At 43.3% G+C, this 17442-nt stretch overlaps 1 protein-coding gene across 2 annotated transcripts in view; it reads left to right on the top strand.

The window, feature by feature from the left end:
- The window catches only part of MSL3 (MSL complex subunit 3), a 199092-nt gene that overhangs the window by 133503 nt on the left and 48147 nt on the right, over window positions 1-17442 (top strand). For both annotated transcript variants that reach the window (XM_053707590.1, XM_053707591.1), the window contains one exon: window positions 11799-11898. In XM_053707590.1, the coding sequence (XP_053563565.1) occupies window positions 11799-11898 (100 nt within the window). The remainder of the gene's footprint in view (window positions 1-11798; window positions 11899-17442) is intronic.

Raw genomic sequence — 17442 nt, 5'->3', positions numbered from 1 at the left:
CTTTGGAGGATTCTGATGCGTTAGAGGGTACTCCCTCTGCTCTTTACCGAAGTCTAATACCTGTCTATATTGTGAGGATGCCGAGGTATACCCTCCTGCTCAATTATGTTCCACATGCCTTAATAAATAATCATGTTAAAGAAAGTTAATGTTTGATACCATTGAGCCGTCCACCTCTGAGGAGTCTCCGTCCCGTGAGGTGCGCACCCTACAGTCATCTCCTAATACACATGCAGCATCCCGTAGCACTCCTAATCCTCGATCTGGAGGGGCCCTTTTACCGCCAGACTTTGCTGAGCAGTTACAAACGGCAGTGTCTGCGGCCTTTAGTGCTTTACCTCGCCTTGCTAAGCGCAAGCGAAAGGTTAAATATTAATATCCTTCCCAGGGTTCATCTACTAGCCTATTGTATTTATCTGATACTAGATTATCCGATGAGGAAGACGCCTCTGATACTTCAGAGAGTGCTCTTTCTGGGTCGGAATCTGCTGCCTCTAAGCCTCCAGCTGCGGAGGAACCAGACTTAAGATTTAGGTTTGAACATTACGTTTTATGCTAAAGGAAGTTTTGGCTACGTTAGAGATTCCAGAGCCTAAATTTCCTGAGGAACCTTTGATTCCTAAATTAGATAAGGTCTACAAGGACAGGGCTCTACCACAGACTTTCCCGGTTCCCGTAAAGATGACGATCATTATTAAGAATGAATAGGAAAGAATTGGTTCTTCTTTTTTCCCCTTCTTCTTCCTTTAAAAAATTGTTCCCGGTTCCGGACTCTCAATTGGAGTTGTGGGGTTCCATTCCCAAGGTGGATGGCGCTTGCTAAACGCACTACTATCCCACTTGAGGATAGTTCGTCGTTTAACACGCCCATGGTTAAGAAAGATGTTTCAACATACAAGATATTTGTTTCACTGGTGTGACTCCTTATCTGAGTTGATCGAGGTGGAGGGTCCCTTAGACATGATCCAAGAAAGAATTAAGGCCTTAAGAGTAGCTAATTCTTTCAATTGTGATGCAAATATGCAGATTATCTGCCTGAATGCCAAGGCTTCAGATTTTTCTGTTCAAGGCCGTAGGGCAGTCTGGCTGAAGTCTTGGTCTGCGGACATGAATTCAAAGTCAAGACTTTTTTCCCTCCCATTTAAGGGAAAGATTCTATTTGGTCCATGCTTGGACTCAATTATCTCCACGGTTACTGGAGGCAAAGGTGCCTTTTTACCACAGGATAAGAAGAACAAAACTAAGGGACAAAGTCCTAATTTTCGTTCGGATAAATCTCAATGTCGGCAACCCTCTGCAAAGCCTGAGCAATCCAAGGGGACTTGGAAGCCGGCTCAGTCCTGGAATAAATCCAAGCAGAACAAGAAGCCCGCCGAGACAAAGTCGGCATGAAGGGGAGGCCCCCGATCCGGCTCTGGATCTTGTAGGGGCAGACTGTTTTCGGAAACTTGGTGCAGTGGCCAGAACCAGAGGTATAGCAGTAGCGCCATACTTGGACGATATTCTGGTTCAAGCACCATCCTTTCGCCTGGCAGAAGACCTTTCGAAAGCTCTTGTATTTCTTTGATCTCATGGATGGAAGATAAACTTAGAAAAGATTTCTCTTATTCCCAGTACCAGAGTGGAATTCCTAGGTACTATAATAGATTCCACATCCATGAGGATATTCCTTATAGACCATTACAAGCTAACTTCTGCTTGTCTTGCCCTCCAGACCTCCTTAAAGGGACACTGGACCCAAAAAAATTATTTTGTGATTCAGATAGAGCATGCAATTTCTCTTACAAGGTTTATCCAGTCCACGGATTCATCCTTACTTGTGGGATATTCTCATTCCCTACAGGAAGTGGCAAAGAGAGCACACAGCAGAGCTGTCCATATAGCTCCCCCTCAGGCTCCACCCCCCCCCAGTCATTCCCAGTCATTGCCGCTCTAACAAGTAGCATCTCCACGGAAGGGTAAAGTGAATGTGGTGTTAGATTTGTAGTTTTTATTTCTTCAATCAAAAGTTTTTTATTTTAAAATAGTGCCGGTTTGTACTATTTACTCTGTGGCAGAAAGTGATGAAGATTTCTGCTGAGAGGAAAACGATTTTAGCATGTTGTAACTAAAATCCATTGCTGTTCCCACACAGGACTGTTGAGTACCAGAAAACTTCAGTTGGGGGGAACAGTTTGCAGGCTTAACTGCTATAAGGTATGTTCAGTCATTTTTTTCTAGTCAAGACTTAGTAATGCTAGAAGACTGACAAGAATCCCCATGTGGGGAAGGTAAGCCATATTCTGAGACTTAGTATAGAAGGAAGGCTTAATTCAAAGGGCTCAAAATACTGGTGGACACTGTTAAGGGGCAATCGATTGTTTTATAACAAAAATCTGATCTTTTTACAAGTTTTATTACATTTGGAACGTTTTTATGGCGTTTATTCCACATGGCATATATTTAGACACCTATTTAGGCTTGTGAAGGCCCCACAACTCCAGAGTGGAGAGGGAGGGGGCCTAAATTTCACGCCTCAGTTGCGCAGTTGATATTGCAGACAGCTTCACGTGGAGGGTCCAAAGATTACTTGAGGACTTTAGAGAGGCTTATTTTCGATCAAACTAATCCCCAAGGAATCTAGGGCCACAGCAGATTGCTGTGGCATGGTGCTGTAGTTTGCTAACCGGTTGCCAGCTTTAGTTTTCTCCGGTTTGGCCATTAAGGGGTTAATTGACTTGAAATTCACTGTGCAATAATTTCAAAGCATTAGGGTCATATGGTGAAAATTTCATAAAGATTGGGTTGTTTTTTGAGATTTAGTAAAAAAGTGTGCGCTTTTTATTATTTAAAGGCACAGTACCATTTTTTCTAAAATTGTATTTTTCTGTATTTGAGTGCTGTCTAAGTCTGTTTAACCCCTTAATGACCACAATGTACCCTGTATGTCACTGGTCGTTAAGGGTTTTTTCAGGACATAATAGCACAAGTCTAGCAAGAACACGCTATTAATGTCCTCCCTCCAGAAGGCTTTGTGGAATAGAGCAGTCTCAACGCTGGTGGCAAGACCGCGCTATAAAACAATCAAGTCCCAAAAAAAGGCCAGCGACATACAGGGTATGTCACTGGTCCTTAAGGGGTTAACATGTCAGAGCCTACAGATAGATGTTCTATGTGTTTAATAGCCATGGCGGAACCCCCTTTACATTTGTGTTTAAAGTGTGCTAAGGTATCTAAGCATTTTAAAGACCATGCAGTGACACTTAAAAACGTTGCACAAGATGATTCTTTAAAGGAAGGTAATGAGGATAGTCCACCTTCCTCTCCCCATGTGTCTACACCAGTTACGCCCGCGCAAGCGATGCCTAGTACCTCTAGCGCATTGGCCCCTATTACATTACAACAATTAGCAGCAGTCATGGATAATTCCCTTGCGGCCTTTCTATCCAAACTGCCAGTTTTTCCTAAAATGCGTGATAGCTCAGTTTTAAGAACAGAAGATGAGCAATCAGAAGCTTTGGATGATTTATCCGTTGTACCCTCACAACACTCTGAAGTGGCAGTGAGGGATGTGCTGTCTGAGGGAGAAATTTCTGACACAGGAAAGGTTTCTCAGCGGGCAGAATCAGATTCCTTAGCGTTTAAATTTAAGCTGGAACACCTCCGCGTACTGCTTAAGGAGGTTTTGGCTACGCTGGATGATTGCAACCCCATGGTGGTCCCAGAAAAATTGTGTAAAATGGACAAGTTTCTAGAAGTCCCTGTATACACTGATGCGTTTCCCATCTCGAAAAGGGTGGCGGATATTGTAACTAGGGAGTGGGAGAGACCAGGTGTACCTTTTGTCCCCCCCCCCTATCTTTAAGAAAATGTTCCCCATAACTGACCCCAGGCGGGACGCGTGGCAGACGGTCCCTAAGGTAGAGGGAGCAGTTTCAACACTAGCCAAGCGCACAACTATACCAATAGAAGACAGTTGTGCTTTCAAAGATCCTATGGATAAGAAATTAGAAGGTTAACTAAAGAAAATATTTGTTCAACAAGGTTTCCTTCTTCAACCGATTGCCTGCATTATTCCTGTGACTACTGCAGCGGCTTTTTGGTTTGAGGCGCTGGAGGAGTCGCTGCAGAGAGAGACTTCATATGACGAAGTCATGGATAGAATTCATGCTCTAAAGCTGGCTAACTCTTTTATCACAGATGCCGCTTTACAATTAGCCAAGTTAGCGGCGAAAAATTCTGGTTTTGCCATTATGGCGCGGAGAGCGCTTTGGCTCAAATCATGGTCGGCTGACGTGTCGTCCAAAACAAAATTACTAAATATTCCTTTCAAGGGAAAGACCCTTTTCGGCCCCGAGTTGAAAGAAATTATTTCGTATATCACTGGGTGAAAGGGCCATGCCCTCCCACAAGATAGACCGTTTAAGGCCAAAAACAAGGCTAATGTTCGCTCCTTTCGCGGCCCTGCTTCAACCTCTACAAACGCAAAGCAAGAGGGTAACATTTCACAGCCCAAAGCAACCTGGAAACCCTTGCAGGGCTGGAACAAAGGTAAACAGGCCAAGAAGCCTGCAGCTGCTTCTAAGACAGCATGAAGGGGTGGCCCCCGATCCGGGACCGGATCTAGTAGGGGGCAGACTCTCTTTCTTTGCTCAGGCTTGGGCAAGAGATGTCCCAGATCCCTGGGCATTAGAAATCGTTGCTCAGGGATATCTTCTAGAATTCAAGGACTCTCCTCCAAGGGGAAGGTTCCACATTTCTCGTTTGTCTTCAGACCAGACAAAGAAACAGGCGTTCTTACGCTGTGTAGAAGATCTACTAAAGATGGGAGTGATATATCCAGTTCCAATTGCAGAACAAGGACTGGGTTTTTACTCAAACCTGTTTGTAGTTCCCAAAAAAGAAGGAACTTTCAGGCCAATCCTGGATCTAAAAATTCTAAACAAATTCCTCAGAGTTCCATCATTCAAAATGGAAACCATTCGGACAATTTTGCCGATGATCCAGGAAGGTCAATATATGACTACCGTGGATCTAAAGGATGCGTACCTACATATTCCTATCCACAAAGATCACCATCAGTTCCTAAGGTTCGCTTTTCTGGACAAGCATTACCAGTTCGTGGCCCTTCCTTTCGGGTTGGCCACTGCTCCCAGAATTTTTACAAAGGTGCTAGGGTCCCTCCTAGCGGTACTAAGACCGCGGGGCATTGCAGTAGCACCTTACCTAGACGACATCTTAATACAGGCGTCGTCTTTTCACAGAGCCAAGGCTCATACGGACATTGTTCTGGCCTTTCTAAGGTCTCACGGGTGGAAGGTGAAAATCGAAAAAAGTTCTCTGTCCCCGCTCACAAGGGTTCCCTTCCTGGGAACACTAATAGACTCTGTAGAAATGAAAATATTTCTGCCGGAGGTCAGGAAGTTGAAGCTTTTAACTGCTTGCCGAGTTCTTCATTCCATTCCTCGGCCTTCTGTAGCTCAGTGCATGAAGGTAATCGGATTAATGGTCGCGGCAATGGACGTGGTCCATTTTGCACGAATTCATCTCAGACCACTGCAACTGTGCATGCTCAAACAGTGGAATGGGGATTATGCAGATTTGTCTCCTCAAATACAACTGGACCAGAAAACCAGAGATTCTCTTCTCTGGTGGTTGTTTCAGGATCACCTGTCTCAGGGAATGTGCTTCCGCAGACCGGAGTGGATCATTGTCACGACCGATGCCAGTCTGTTAGGCTGGGGTGCGGTCTGGGACTCCCTGAAAGCTCAGGGCCTATGGTCTCGGGAAGAATCTCTTCTCCCAATAAACATTTTGGAACTGAGAGCGATATTCAACGCGCTCCAGGCATGGCCTCAACTAGCGGCGGCCAAATTCATCAGATTTCAGTCGGACAACATCACGACTGTGTAGCGTACATCAATCATCAGGGAGGTACAAAGAGCTCCTTGGCGATGAAGGAAGTAACCAAGATCATCAAATGGGCGGAGGATCACTCCTGCCACCTATCTGCAATCCACATCCCAGGAGTAGACAACTGGGAGGCGGATTTTCTAAGTCGTCAGACTTTTCACCCGGGGGAGTGGGAACTCCACCCGGAGGTTTTTGCTCAGCTTACCCAGCTATGGGGCATTCCAGAATTGGATCTGATGGTGTCCCGTCAGAACACCAAACTTCCTCTTTACGGATCCAGGTCCAGGGACCCCAAGGCGGCATTGATAGATGCTCTAGTAGCGCCTTGGTCCTTCAATCTGGCTTATGTCTTTCCACCGTTTCCCCTTCTCCCTCGGCTGGTAGCCAGAATTAAACAGGAGAAGGCTTCGGTAATTCTGATAGCGCCTGCGTGGCCACGCAGGACTTGGTATGCAGACCTAGTGGACATGTCATCTGTTCCTCCTTGGACACTGCCATCGAGGCAGGATCTTCTAATACAGGGTCCATTCAAGCATCCAAATCTAGTTTCTCTGCAACTGACTGCTTGGAGATTGAACGCTTAATTCTATCTAAGCGTGGGTTCTCTGAATCGGTTATAGATACTCTGATCCAGGCTAGAAAGCCTGTCACCAGGAAGATTTACCATAAGATATGGTGGAAATATCTTTGTTGGTGTGAATCCAAGGGTTACTCGTGGAGTAAAGTTAGGATTCCCAGGATATTGTCTTTTCTCCAAGAAGGATTGGAGAAAGGATTGTCAGCTAGTTCCTTAAAGGGACAGATATCTGCTCTGTCTATCCTGTTACACAAGCGTCTGGCAGAAGTACCAGACGTTCAAGCGTTTGCACAGGCTTTAGTCAGAATTAAGCCTGTCTATAAACCTGTGGCTCCTCCATGGAGTCTTAATTTAGTTCTTTTAGTTCTTTCAGTTCTTCAAGGGGTTCCGTTTGAACCTTTACATTCCATAGATATTAAGTTATTATCTTGGAAAGTTTTGTTTTTGGTAGCTATTTCTTCTGCTCGAAGAGTTTCAGAATTATCTGCTTTGCAGTGTGATTCACCCTGTCCGGTGTTCCATGCAGATAAGGTTGTTTTGCGTACCAAACCTGGTTTTCTTCCGAAAGTGGTTTCTAATAAGAATATTAACCAGGAAATTATTGTTCCTTCTCTGTGTCCTAATCCAGTTTCTAAGAAGGAACGACTATTACACAATCTTGATGTGGTTCGTGCTTTAAAATTCTATTTAAAAGCAACTAAAGATTTCAGACAAACATCATCCTTGTTTGTTGTCTATTCTGGTAAGAGGAGAGGTCAGAAAGCGACTGCTACCTCTCTTTCCTTCTGGCTGAAAAGCATCATCCGATTGGCTTAAGAGACTGCAGGACAGCAGCCTCCTGAACGAATTACAGCTCATTCCACCAGAGCTGTGGCTTCCACATGGGCTTTCAAGAATGAGGCTTCTGTTGAACAGATTTGTAAGGCAGCGACTTGGTCTTCACTGCATACTTTTGCCAAATTTTACAAATTCGATACTTTTGCTTCTTCGGAGGCTATTTTTGGGAGAAAGGTTTTGCAAGCAGTGGTGCCTTCCGTTTAGGTTACCTGACTTGTTCCCTCCCTTCATCTGTGTCCTAAAGCTTTGGTATTGGTATCCCACAAGTAAGGATGAATCCGTGGACTGGATACACCTTGTAAGAGAAAACAGAATTCATGCTTACCTGATAAATTACTTTCTCTTACGGTGTATCCAGTCCACGGCCCGCCCTGGCAATTAAGTCAGGTTAAAAATTTTTCATTTAAACTACAGTCACCACTGCACCCTATGGTTTCTCCTAACCGTCGGTCGAATGACTGGGGAGGCGGAGCCTGAGGGGGAGCTATATGGACGGCTCTGCTGTGTGCTCTCTTTTCCACTTCCTGTAGGGAATGAGAATATCCCACAAGTAAGGATGAATCCGTGGACTGGATACACTGTAAGAGAAAGTAATTTATCAGGCAAGCATAAATTCTGTTTTTAAGCAACTTTCTAATTACTCCTATTATCAAATGTTCTTTATTCTCTTGGTATCTTTATTTGGAAAGCAAGAATGTAAGTTTAGATGCCTACCCATTTTTGGTGAACAACCTGGGTGGTTGTTGCTGATTGGTGAATAAATTCACCCACCAATAAAAAAGTGCTGTCCAGGGTCTGAACCAAAAAATTGCTTAGATGCCTTCTTTTTCAAATAATAAAGATAGCAAGAGAACGAAGAAAAAATGATCATAGGAGAAAATTAGAAAGTTGCTTAAAATTGCATGCTATATCTGAATCACAAAAGAAAAAATGTGGGTTGTGTCACTTTAAGGCTCTATGTGGCTCGGTGTATGGAGGTGATTTGACTCATGGTGTCCAGCATGGACATCATTCCTTTTGCCAGCTTCCATCTCAGACTACTTCAGCTGTGCATGCTGAGACAGTGGAACAGCGATCATTTGGTTCTGTCTCAACAGATTTCTCTGGACAAGCTGGTCGAGAAAATCGCTTTCCTGGTGGCTCTGTCCAGATCACCTGTCCCAAGGGACGTCCTTGAGACCATCCTGAGAGATTGTGACTACAGACGCAAGTCTCTCATGATGGGGAGCTGTTTGGGGTGCCAGTAAGGCACCGGGCCTATGGATGTGAGAGGAATCCCTCCTCCTGCTCAACATTTTGGAACTTTGAGCGATCTTCAATGCTCTGAAGGCTTGGCCTCTTCTGGGTTCGTCCCAGTTTATCAGATTCCAATCAGACAACATGACCTTTGTGGCTTACATCAACCATCCGAGTAACAAGGAGCTCCCTTGCAATAAGGGAAGTATCTCGGATTCTGGAGTGGGCGGAGGGTGTGGACAACTGGGAAGTGGATTTCCTCATCAGACAATCCTTTCATCAGGGGGGAATGGTCTTTCCATCTCGAGGTGTTTGCGGAGATTTGCACCATATGGGGGACACCGGAGATAGATCTCATGGCGTCCCGGCTTAATTCCAAGCTACCCAGATATGGATCGCGGTCCAGGGATCCTCAGGCGGAGCTAATAGATGCATTAGCAGTGTCTTGGAAGTTCAATCTAATTTACATTTTTCCCCATTTACCACTTCTTCTTCGTGTAGTGGCCTCATCAAGCAGGAGCAAGTTTCAGTGATACTGATTGCTCCATCATGGCCGTGAAGGATGTGGTTCGCGGACATGGTGGGGATGTCCTAATCTCCTCCATGGAAGTTACCTTGTCGCTGGGATCTGCTGGAGCAGGGTCCCTTTGTTCATTAAAATCTAGATTCTCTGAGGCTGACTGTGTGGTGATTGAACGCTTAGTCTTAGCCAAGAGAGGTTTCTCTGAGAGGGTTATTGACACACTCATTCAGGCTCGTAAGCGTGTTACTCGTCGCATCTATCATAAGGTGTGGAGAGCTTACTTATTCTGGTGTGAAGAACGGGGTTTCGCCTCGCATAAGGTTAAGGCTGCCAGGATTCTTTCCTTTCTCCAGGAGGGTCTGGAGAAGGGCCTTTCTGCCAGTTTCCTGAGGGGACAGATTTCGGCCCTTTCTGTTTTGTTGCACAAGAGGCTCGCAGAGCTCCCTGACGTGCAATCCTTCATTAAGGCTCTGAACCTGTGTTTAGATCTAATGCTCCACCTTGGAGTTTGAATCTTGTTCTTAAGTTTTGGCAACGGGCTCCGTGTGAGCCTATGCATTTGGTTGACATTAAAGGGACACTCAGGTTTTATTAAATTTTTATGATTCAGATACAGCATGTAATTTTAAACAACTTTCCAATTTACTTCCATTAAAAAAAATGTGCACAGTCTTTTATATTTACACTTTTTTTGAGTAACCAGCACCTACTGAGCATGTGCAAGAACTCAGACTATACGTATATGCATTTGTGATTGGCTGATTGCTATCACATGGTACAGGGGGAGTGGAAATATACATAACTTTAAAATGTGTTAGAAAAGAATACTACTCATTTGAAATTCAGAGTAAATGCTATTGTATTGTCTTGTTATCTTGCATTTGTTGATTATGCAAATCTGCTTTGTTTACTGGTCCTTTAAATTATTGTCCTGGAAGGTTCTTTTTCTATTGGCTATTGTCGGCTCGCAGAGTTTCTGAAATGGCTTCCTTGCAATGTGAGCCTCCTTATCTGGTGTTACACACTGATAAGGCTGTCCTACGTACCCGTTTGGGTTTTCTTCCTAAGGTGGTGTCTGATCGTAACATTAATCAGGAGATTGCGGTTTCTTCCTTATGTCCTAATCCTCCTCCTTCGAAGGAACGTTTACTTCATAATCTGGATGTGGTTCGAGCTTTGAAGTTTTTTTCTTCAAGCTACTAAGGGTTTTAGACAAACTTCTTCCTTGTTTGTTATCTACTCTGGGAAGTGTAAGGGTATTGAAGGCTTCTTCTACTTCCTTGTCTTTTTGGTTGAGGAGTGTTCTACTCTTAGCTTACGTGTCAGCGGGACTTAGACCTCCTCAGAGGCCTCTATGTATCAGATCTGTAAGGCGGCTACCTTGTCCTCCTTATATACTTTTTCAAAATTCTACAAATTTGACGTCTTTGCTTCGGCTAAAGCAGCTTTTGGGAGAAAGGTTTTGCAGGCTGTGGTGCCCTCAGATTAGGGTCCGCATTTCTTTTACCCCTCCCGTTATCATTCAGTGTCCTCTAGAGCTTGGGTATAGTTTTCCCAACAGTAAGGAATGATGCCGTGGACTCTCCTCATATTAAGAAGTAAAACATAAATTATGCTTACCTGATAATTTAATTTCCTTCTGTATGAGGAGAGTCCACGGCCCCCGTTCGTATACTCCGATGGGCGGACCAAAATTTGTTCTCTCTTCCGACACCATTTATACCCTGATATTTATCCTATTGTTCTTTGTTCCCTTGGCAGAATGACTGGGATATGAGGGAAGTTGGGGGGGAGTATTTAAGCCTTTGGCTGGGATGCCTTTGCCTCCTCCTGGTGGCCAGGTTCAGTATTTCCCAACAGTAAGGAATGATGCTGTTGGAAATGAAATTATCAGGTAAGCATAATTTATGTTTTTCTCTAAAGTGATAGAGAGTGGACATCCTGTCAGACTATAGGATGTTTGGATTTGTGTGGTTCATAGTGAGGAATAGAGAGGCAGAGGTAGTGTGGCTGGAAGGAATGGGCAATAGGTTAGAACGGTTCGTGTGACCTTCAGCACAACTGAGGAAGAGAATCTACTGATTTTTTTTTTTGGTTCTCTATAGTCATGAAGAGGATCCACATGAAAGCTGGGTCTTGAATTTTGAGATGGTTGTGGAAACATTGTGGTGATCCTGAAGCAGAGATGTGGAAAGAAAATGGCTAACTGAAACATTGAGGGGAATTAGCAGCAGCATCCATGTAGTTTATTTTTTCACATGGCCCCTGTAGGAGGACCAGCCTGGAAAACTGTAGGAGACTGCAGTATATTGGGAACTCATTGTAGCATTTTGTTTAAGGAAGTTGAAGAGCATAATGCAGGGCCAGAAGGAGCATAGTATATGGGATAGAAAATTCATGTATGTGTGGCTTAATTATCCACATCCACCCATGACCCGCCCCTTCTGCCATGGCCTTGCCGACAAATTAGCAACAGCCCCCTTAACCTCCTGAGTCCCTTATATCTAGCCATAAATGTTAGGAGATATGATAAAATTAAAGGATCAAGAGCACAGCATTGTCTTGAGTAAACATTTGAGTGTCTTAATGAGAGTTAGAAAGTGGAACGCTATGACCAATTATGATTTTTTTTTTGTTTTTACATTTTTTATATATACCTGTATAAGGTTAGTCAATTATATATTTGTGTATTACTTTACCATTCTCAGTGTGTTTAATTTTTCTCTTCTTTAGGTATTGTCTTGGAAACTAATGCCTGAAAATTACCCTCAAAGTGATCAGCCTCCTCCTCCTTCTTATATTTATGGTTCCCAGCATCTCCTTCGTTTGTTTGGTTAGCATTACTTTTCTTGTTTTAAGTTCTTTGAACACGTTTTAGGTAAAATATTTTCTTTATGGTATTTTATAACTTTTAATTTTATAACTTATAACTTTTTCCAGTCATGAAATTGTGATTGTGTTTTATAAGAATATTAGCATAAAAATATATTAATATGCCGTTAAGATTTCAGGGATAGTAAAGCAAAGACTGAGTGAAAATCCTGAAAGTGCTATTTTATAATTTTGGACTTAAGTTTTCTGTATTTGGATATTCTTTTTCTTTTACAAGATATGACGAGTCCACGGATTTCATCCTTATGGGATTACGCCTCCTGGTCAGCAGGAGGAGGCAAAGAGCACCACAGCAGAGCTGTATATATAGCTCCTCCCTTCCCTCCCACTCCAGTCATTCTCTTTGCCTGTGTTAGTGATAGGAAGAGGTAAAGTGAGGTGTTAGTTTAGATTATTCAATCAAGAAGTTTTTTATTTTAAAATGGTGCCAGTGAGTACTATTTTTCTGAGGGAGAAATCGTCCGTCAATAACTTTCCAAGAGGAGTGGAGACATTTTATTTTCTGCCCTGATGTTGATGATCTTAGCAAACATTATTTAAGATCCTGCTGGTTCCCACAGAGCGGTTGAAGGTAGTATAAAGAAACATCTTCAGTGTGGAGAACCGTGTCATGCTGCAATCAGCATTGAGGTATGTTCAGTCATTTGCTTCTGGGGAGACTAGATACATGAGAACAGGCTGACATTATTCCGTGTATTGGGGAGGGGTAATCAGTATGCACTATATAAATGGAAATGGTGTGCCTGGGATTCCCTTTTTATTTTGATTACTTATAAGTGTGTGCAGTGACTATTGTGTTCACTTATGCTTATGCTGTGTGGGCTGACGCTGGGAGATGCGGTTTGCTTCCTAAGGGCTGTCGTTATTTATATTCTTTATAACTGGCTTGGGAGTGTGTGTATAAGAGGGGCACATGGCGTTTTTGGTTATATTGAGTTGGGAATCCAACATGTTTCTTCCCATGCGGGTCTCAGTACGGCTCAAGTTACGCCCACGGTGGACGGGGCCTAGTTTCGTGCGCTCAGCCGCGCAGTAATCGTCCGGATCGGCAGCAGGGTTCTGGGCTCCGGTGTGGCCTAAGTCAGTTTGTGCACATAGGGGTCCAAAGAGACTTGGGAGTGTGATAAAAATTGGTATATAGAATAACTAACCAAACAAAGCAGTATTGTTAAGTTAGTTTGTGCACATAAGGGCACTGTTTTATCGCTGCAAAAGTGGTGTTATTGCTAGCAGAAAAATTGTTGCGCTTTTATTTAAAGGAGCAGTAGATGTTTTTATTTAAAAAATTTGACTATATGATTTGACTTCAAGGTTCAATATATACAGTAAAGAACGACTATTATTGCTATTGCTAGTCTGTTGAACATGTCTGAACTTCTGGAAAGTACCTGTTCTATGTGTTTAGATGCCAATGTGGAACCCCCTCTTACTTTTTGTCCCTCGTGTACTGAAAGGGCCTTACAATGTAAAGAACAGATTTTCTTTAATGCAAGTATGTTTAAGGATGATTCTCAGACTGAGGAGAATCAGGGTATGCCGCTACTTTCTCCCCAAGCGTCACAACCTTTAACGCCCACCCAAGCGACGCCGGGTTCTTCAACCGCGTCCACTTCATTTACTCTGCAGGATATGGCTGCAGTTATGTCATCTACCCTTACAGAGGTTTTATCTAAGTTGCCTGTGTTGCAGGGCAAACACAGCAGGACAGAGGCCAGTCTGCTTCCTACGACTTCTGCTGCTTTGATGGCTATTTCCTACGTACCCTCGCAGGGATCTGATTTAGGGGGTAGGGAAATTCTGTCTGAGGGGGAACTTTCCGACTCTGGAAGTGTGTTACCTCAGACGGACTCGGACGTCATGTCCTTCCGATTTAAGCTTGAACACCTCCGCCTGTTACTTCGGGAGGTTTTAGCAACTTTGGATGACTGTGAATCTATTGTGGTACCACCAGAGAAATTGTGTAAGATGGACAAATACTTAGAGGTGCCTGCTTACTCTGATGTTTTTCCGGTTCCTAAGAGAATCTCGGAAATTATTACGCGGGAATGGGAAAGACCGGGTATCCCGTTCTCACCTTCTCCTAATTTTTCTTGTTAGGTGTATCCAGTCCACGGATCATCCATTACTTGTGGGATATTCTCCTTCCCAACAGGAAGTTGCAAGAGGATCACCCACAGCAGAGCTGCTATATAGCTCCTCCCCTAACTGCCATATCTAGTCATTCTCTTGCAAGCTCTCAACATAGCTGGAGGTAGTTAGAGGAAAGTGGTAAAATATAGTTAGTTTTTTCTTCAATCAAAAGTTTATTGTTTTTAAATGGTACCGGAGTGTACTATTTTATCTCAGGCAGCATTTAGAAGAAGAATCTGCCTGCGTTTTTCTATGATCTTAGCAGAAGTAACTAAGATCCACTGCCGTTCTCACATATGTCTGAGGAGTGAGGTAACTTCAGAGGGAGAATGGCGTGCAGGGTATCCTGCAATAAGGTATGTGCAGTTTAAGTTTTTCTAGGGATGGAATTTGCTAGAAAATGCTGCCGATACCGGATTAATGTAAGTTAAAGCCTAAATACAGTGATTTAATAGCAACTAGTATCAGGCTTGCTATCAGAGGTATACTCTGATTAATGTGCAATATAAAACGTTTGCTGGCATGTTTAATCGTTTTTATATATGCTTTGGTGATAAAACTTATTGGGGCCTAGTTTTTTCCACATGGCTGGCTTTATTTTTGCCTAGAAAGTTTCCTGAGGCTTTCCACTGTTATACTATAAAAGTTACAGTTGGTGCAGTTAAAATTACAAACTGTGACATTCAGCTTCCCTCAGCAGTCCCCTGCATGCTATAGGACATCTCTGAAGGGCTCAAAAGGCTTCAAAAGTAGGAGCTGTGGCAGTTGTTATGACTGTTTAAAAAACATATTTTTCGTTTTGTTAATCTGTTTTTTTGTATTAAGGGGTTAATCATCCATTTGAAAGTGGGTGCAATGCTCTGCTAACTTGTTACATACACTGTAAAAATTTCGTTAGTTTAACTGCCTTTTTTCACTGTTCTTTCAAATTTTGGCAAAATTTGTTTCTCTTAAAGGCACAGTAACGTTTTTTTATATTGTTTGTTAACTTGATTTAAAGTGTTTTCCAAGCTTGCTAGTCTCATTGCTAGTCTGTATAAACATGTCTGACATAGAGGAAACTCCTTGTTCATTATGTTTAAAAGCTATGGTGGAACCCCATAGGAGAATGTGTACTAAATGTATTGATTTCACCTTAAACAATAAAGATCAGCTGTTATCTTTAAAAGAATTATCACCAGAGGATTCTGACGAGGGGGAAGTTATGCCGACTAACTCTCCCCACGTGTCGGACCCTTTGACTCCCGCTCAAGGGACTCACGCTAAAATGGCGCCAAGTACATCAAAGACGCCCATAGCGATTACTTTGCAGGACATGGCGGCAATCATGGAAAATACCCTGTCAGCGGTATTAGCCAGACTGCCTGAATTCAGAGGAAAGCGCGATAGCTCTGGGGTTAGACGTAATACAGAGCGTGCAGATGTTTTAAGGCCCATGTCTGATACTGCGTCACAATATGCAGAAGCTGAGGAAGAGCTTCAGTCTGTGGGTGACGTCTCTGACTCGGGGAAACCTGATTCAGATATGTCTACTTTTAAATTTAAGCTTGAGAACCTCCGGGTGTTGCTTGGAGAGGTTTTAGCTGCTCTGAATGACTGTGACACAATTGCAGTGCCAGAGAAATTGTGTAGACTGGATAAATACTATGCGGTGCCGGTGTGTACTGACGTTTTTCCAATACCTAAAAGGTTTACAGAAATTATTACTAAGGAGTGGGACAGACCCGGTGTGCCGTTTTCCCCCCCTCCTATTTTTAGAAAAATGTTTCCAATATACGCCGGCAGACGGTCCCTAAGATGGAGGGAGCAGTTTCTACTTTAGCAAAGCGTACCACTATCCCTGTCGAGGACAGTTGTGCTTTTTCAGATCCAATGGATAAAAAATTAGAAGGTTACCTTAAGAAAATGTTTATTCAACAAGGTTTTATCCTGCAGCCCCTTGCATGCATTGCTCCTGTCACTACTACTGCGGCGTTCTGGTTTGAGTCTCTGGAAGAGGCCTTTCAGACAGCTACTCCATTGACTGAAATACTTGACAAGCTTAGAACACTTAAGCTAGCTAATTCTTTTGTTTCTGATGCCATTGTTCATTTGACTAAACTAACGGCTAAGAATTCTGGATTCGCCATCCAGGCGCGTAGGGCGCTATGGCTTAAATCTTGGTCAGCTGACATAAATTCAAAGTCTAAATTACTTATTACCTTCAAGGGGCAGACCCTATTCGGGCCTGGTTTGAAGGAAATTATTACTGACATTACTGGAGGTAAGGGTCATACCCTTCCTCAGGACAGGGCCAAATCAAGGGCCAAACAGTCTAATTTTCGTGCCTTTCGAAACTTCAAGGCAGGTGCAGCATCAACTTCCTCTGCTACATAACAAGAGGGAACTTTTGCGCAATCCAAGCCGGCCTTGAAATCTAACCATGCCTGGAGCAAAGGCAAGCAGGCCAGAAAGCCTGCTGCTGCCTCTTAGACAGCATGAAGGAACGGCCCCCTATCCGGCAACGGATCTAGTAGGGGGCAGACTTTCTCTCTTCGCCCAGGCGTGGCCAAGAGATGTTCAGGATCCCTGGGCGTTGGAGATCATATCTCAGGGATATCTTCTGGACTTCAAAGCTTCCCCCCCACAAGGGAGATTTCACCTTTCGAGATTATCTGTAAACCAGATAAAGAAAGAGGCATTCTTATGCTGTGTGCAAGACCTCCTAATAATGGGAGTGTGACAAAACCAATCTCGCCACTGTACATTGGAGGGCCTGTTATGGAACATTCTTTGGGCTGGAGGTACATGGGCTTAAGGATACCCAGAGACTGCATGGAAATATGGAATTTTATATGCTGGACACCCCATGTACTTTCATACCTCTGTCTTATGTCTATGTCACCCTGTATCCATAAATACAGGATGGGTACAGGGTGTGAGTGCCCCTTGTGGGAGCAATTGTGACTCTATAAGCAAAGTGGGCATAAAAGACTTTATAGCTAATAAGAACTGTTCCTATATTCTGTAATAAGATGTATTCTATGTATGTTTAAGATCTGATTGTGTCTCAGGAGTCTGTCTGGGTAAACTGATTGTGTCATTGTGTGATTATGTTAACTAGACTGCCCAACATCAGATTGTCTGAGTAAACGTTCTTCCCTAGTTAATTAACTTAATATGTTAATCTGTTTTACCTGTGAATAGACAATTGTTTGATGCATTGTTCATATGTTTGCTTTACTGTTAAACCAATGCCCTTTGTAACCTGAAGCCAGGGTGTATAAATCTGTGTGCTGCCTTCAAATAAAGCAGACATTCTGTTTTAAACCTGAAACTGGCTGGGTTGTGAATTGCTGATTCCCTATGCAGGACA

Source organism: Bombina bombina, chromosome 3 (genome assembly GCF_027579735.1).
Source record: "Bombina bombina isolate aBomBom1 chromosome 3, aBomBom1.pri, whole genome shotgun sequence".
Lineage (NCBI taxonomy): Eukaryota > Metazoa > Chordata > Amphibia > Anura > Bombinatoridae > Bombina > Bombina bombina.
Note: the sequence above shows the minus strand (reverse complement) of the source record. Positions and strands in the feature narration are given on the sequence as shown.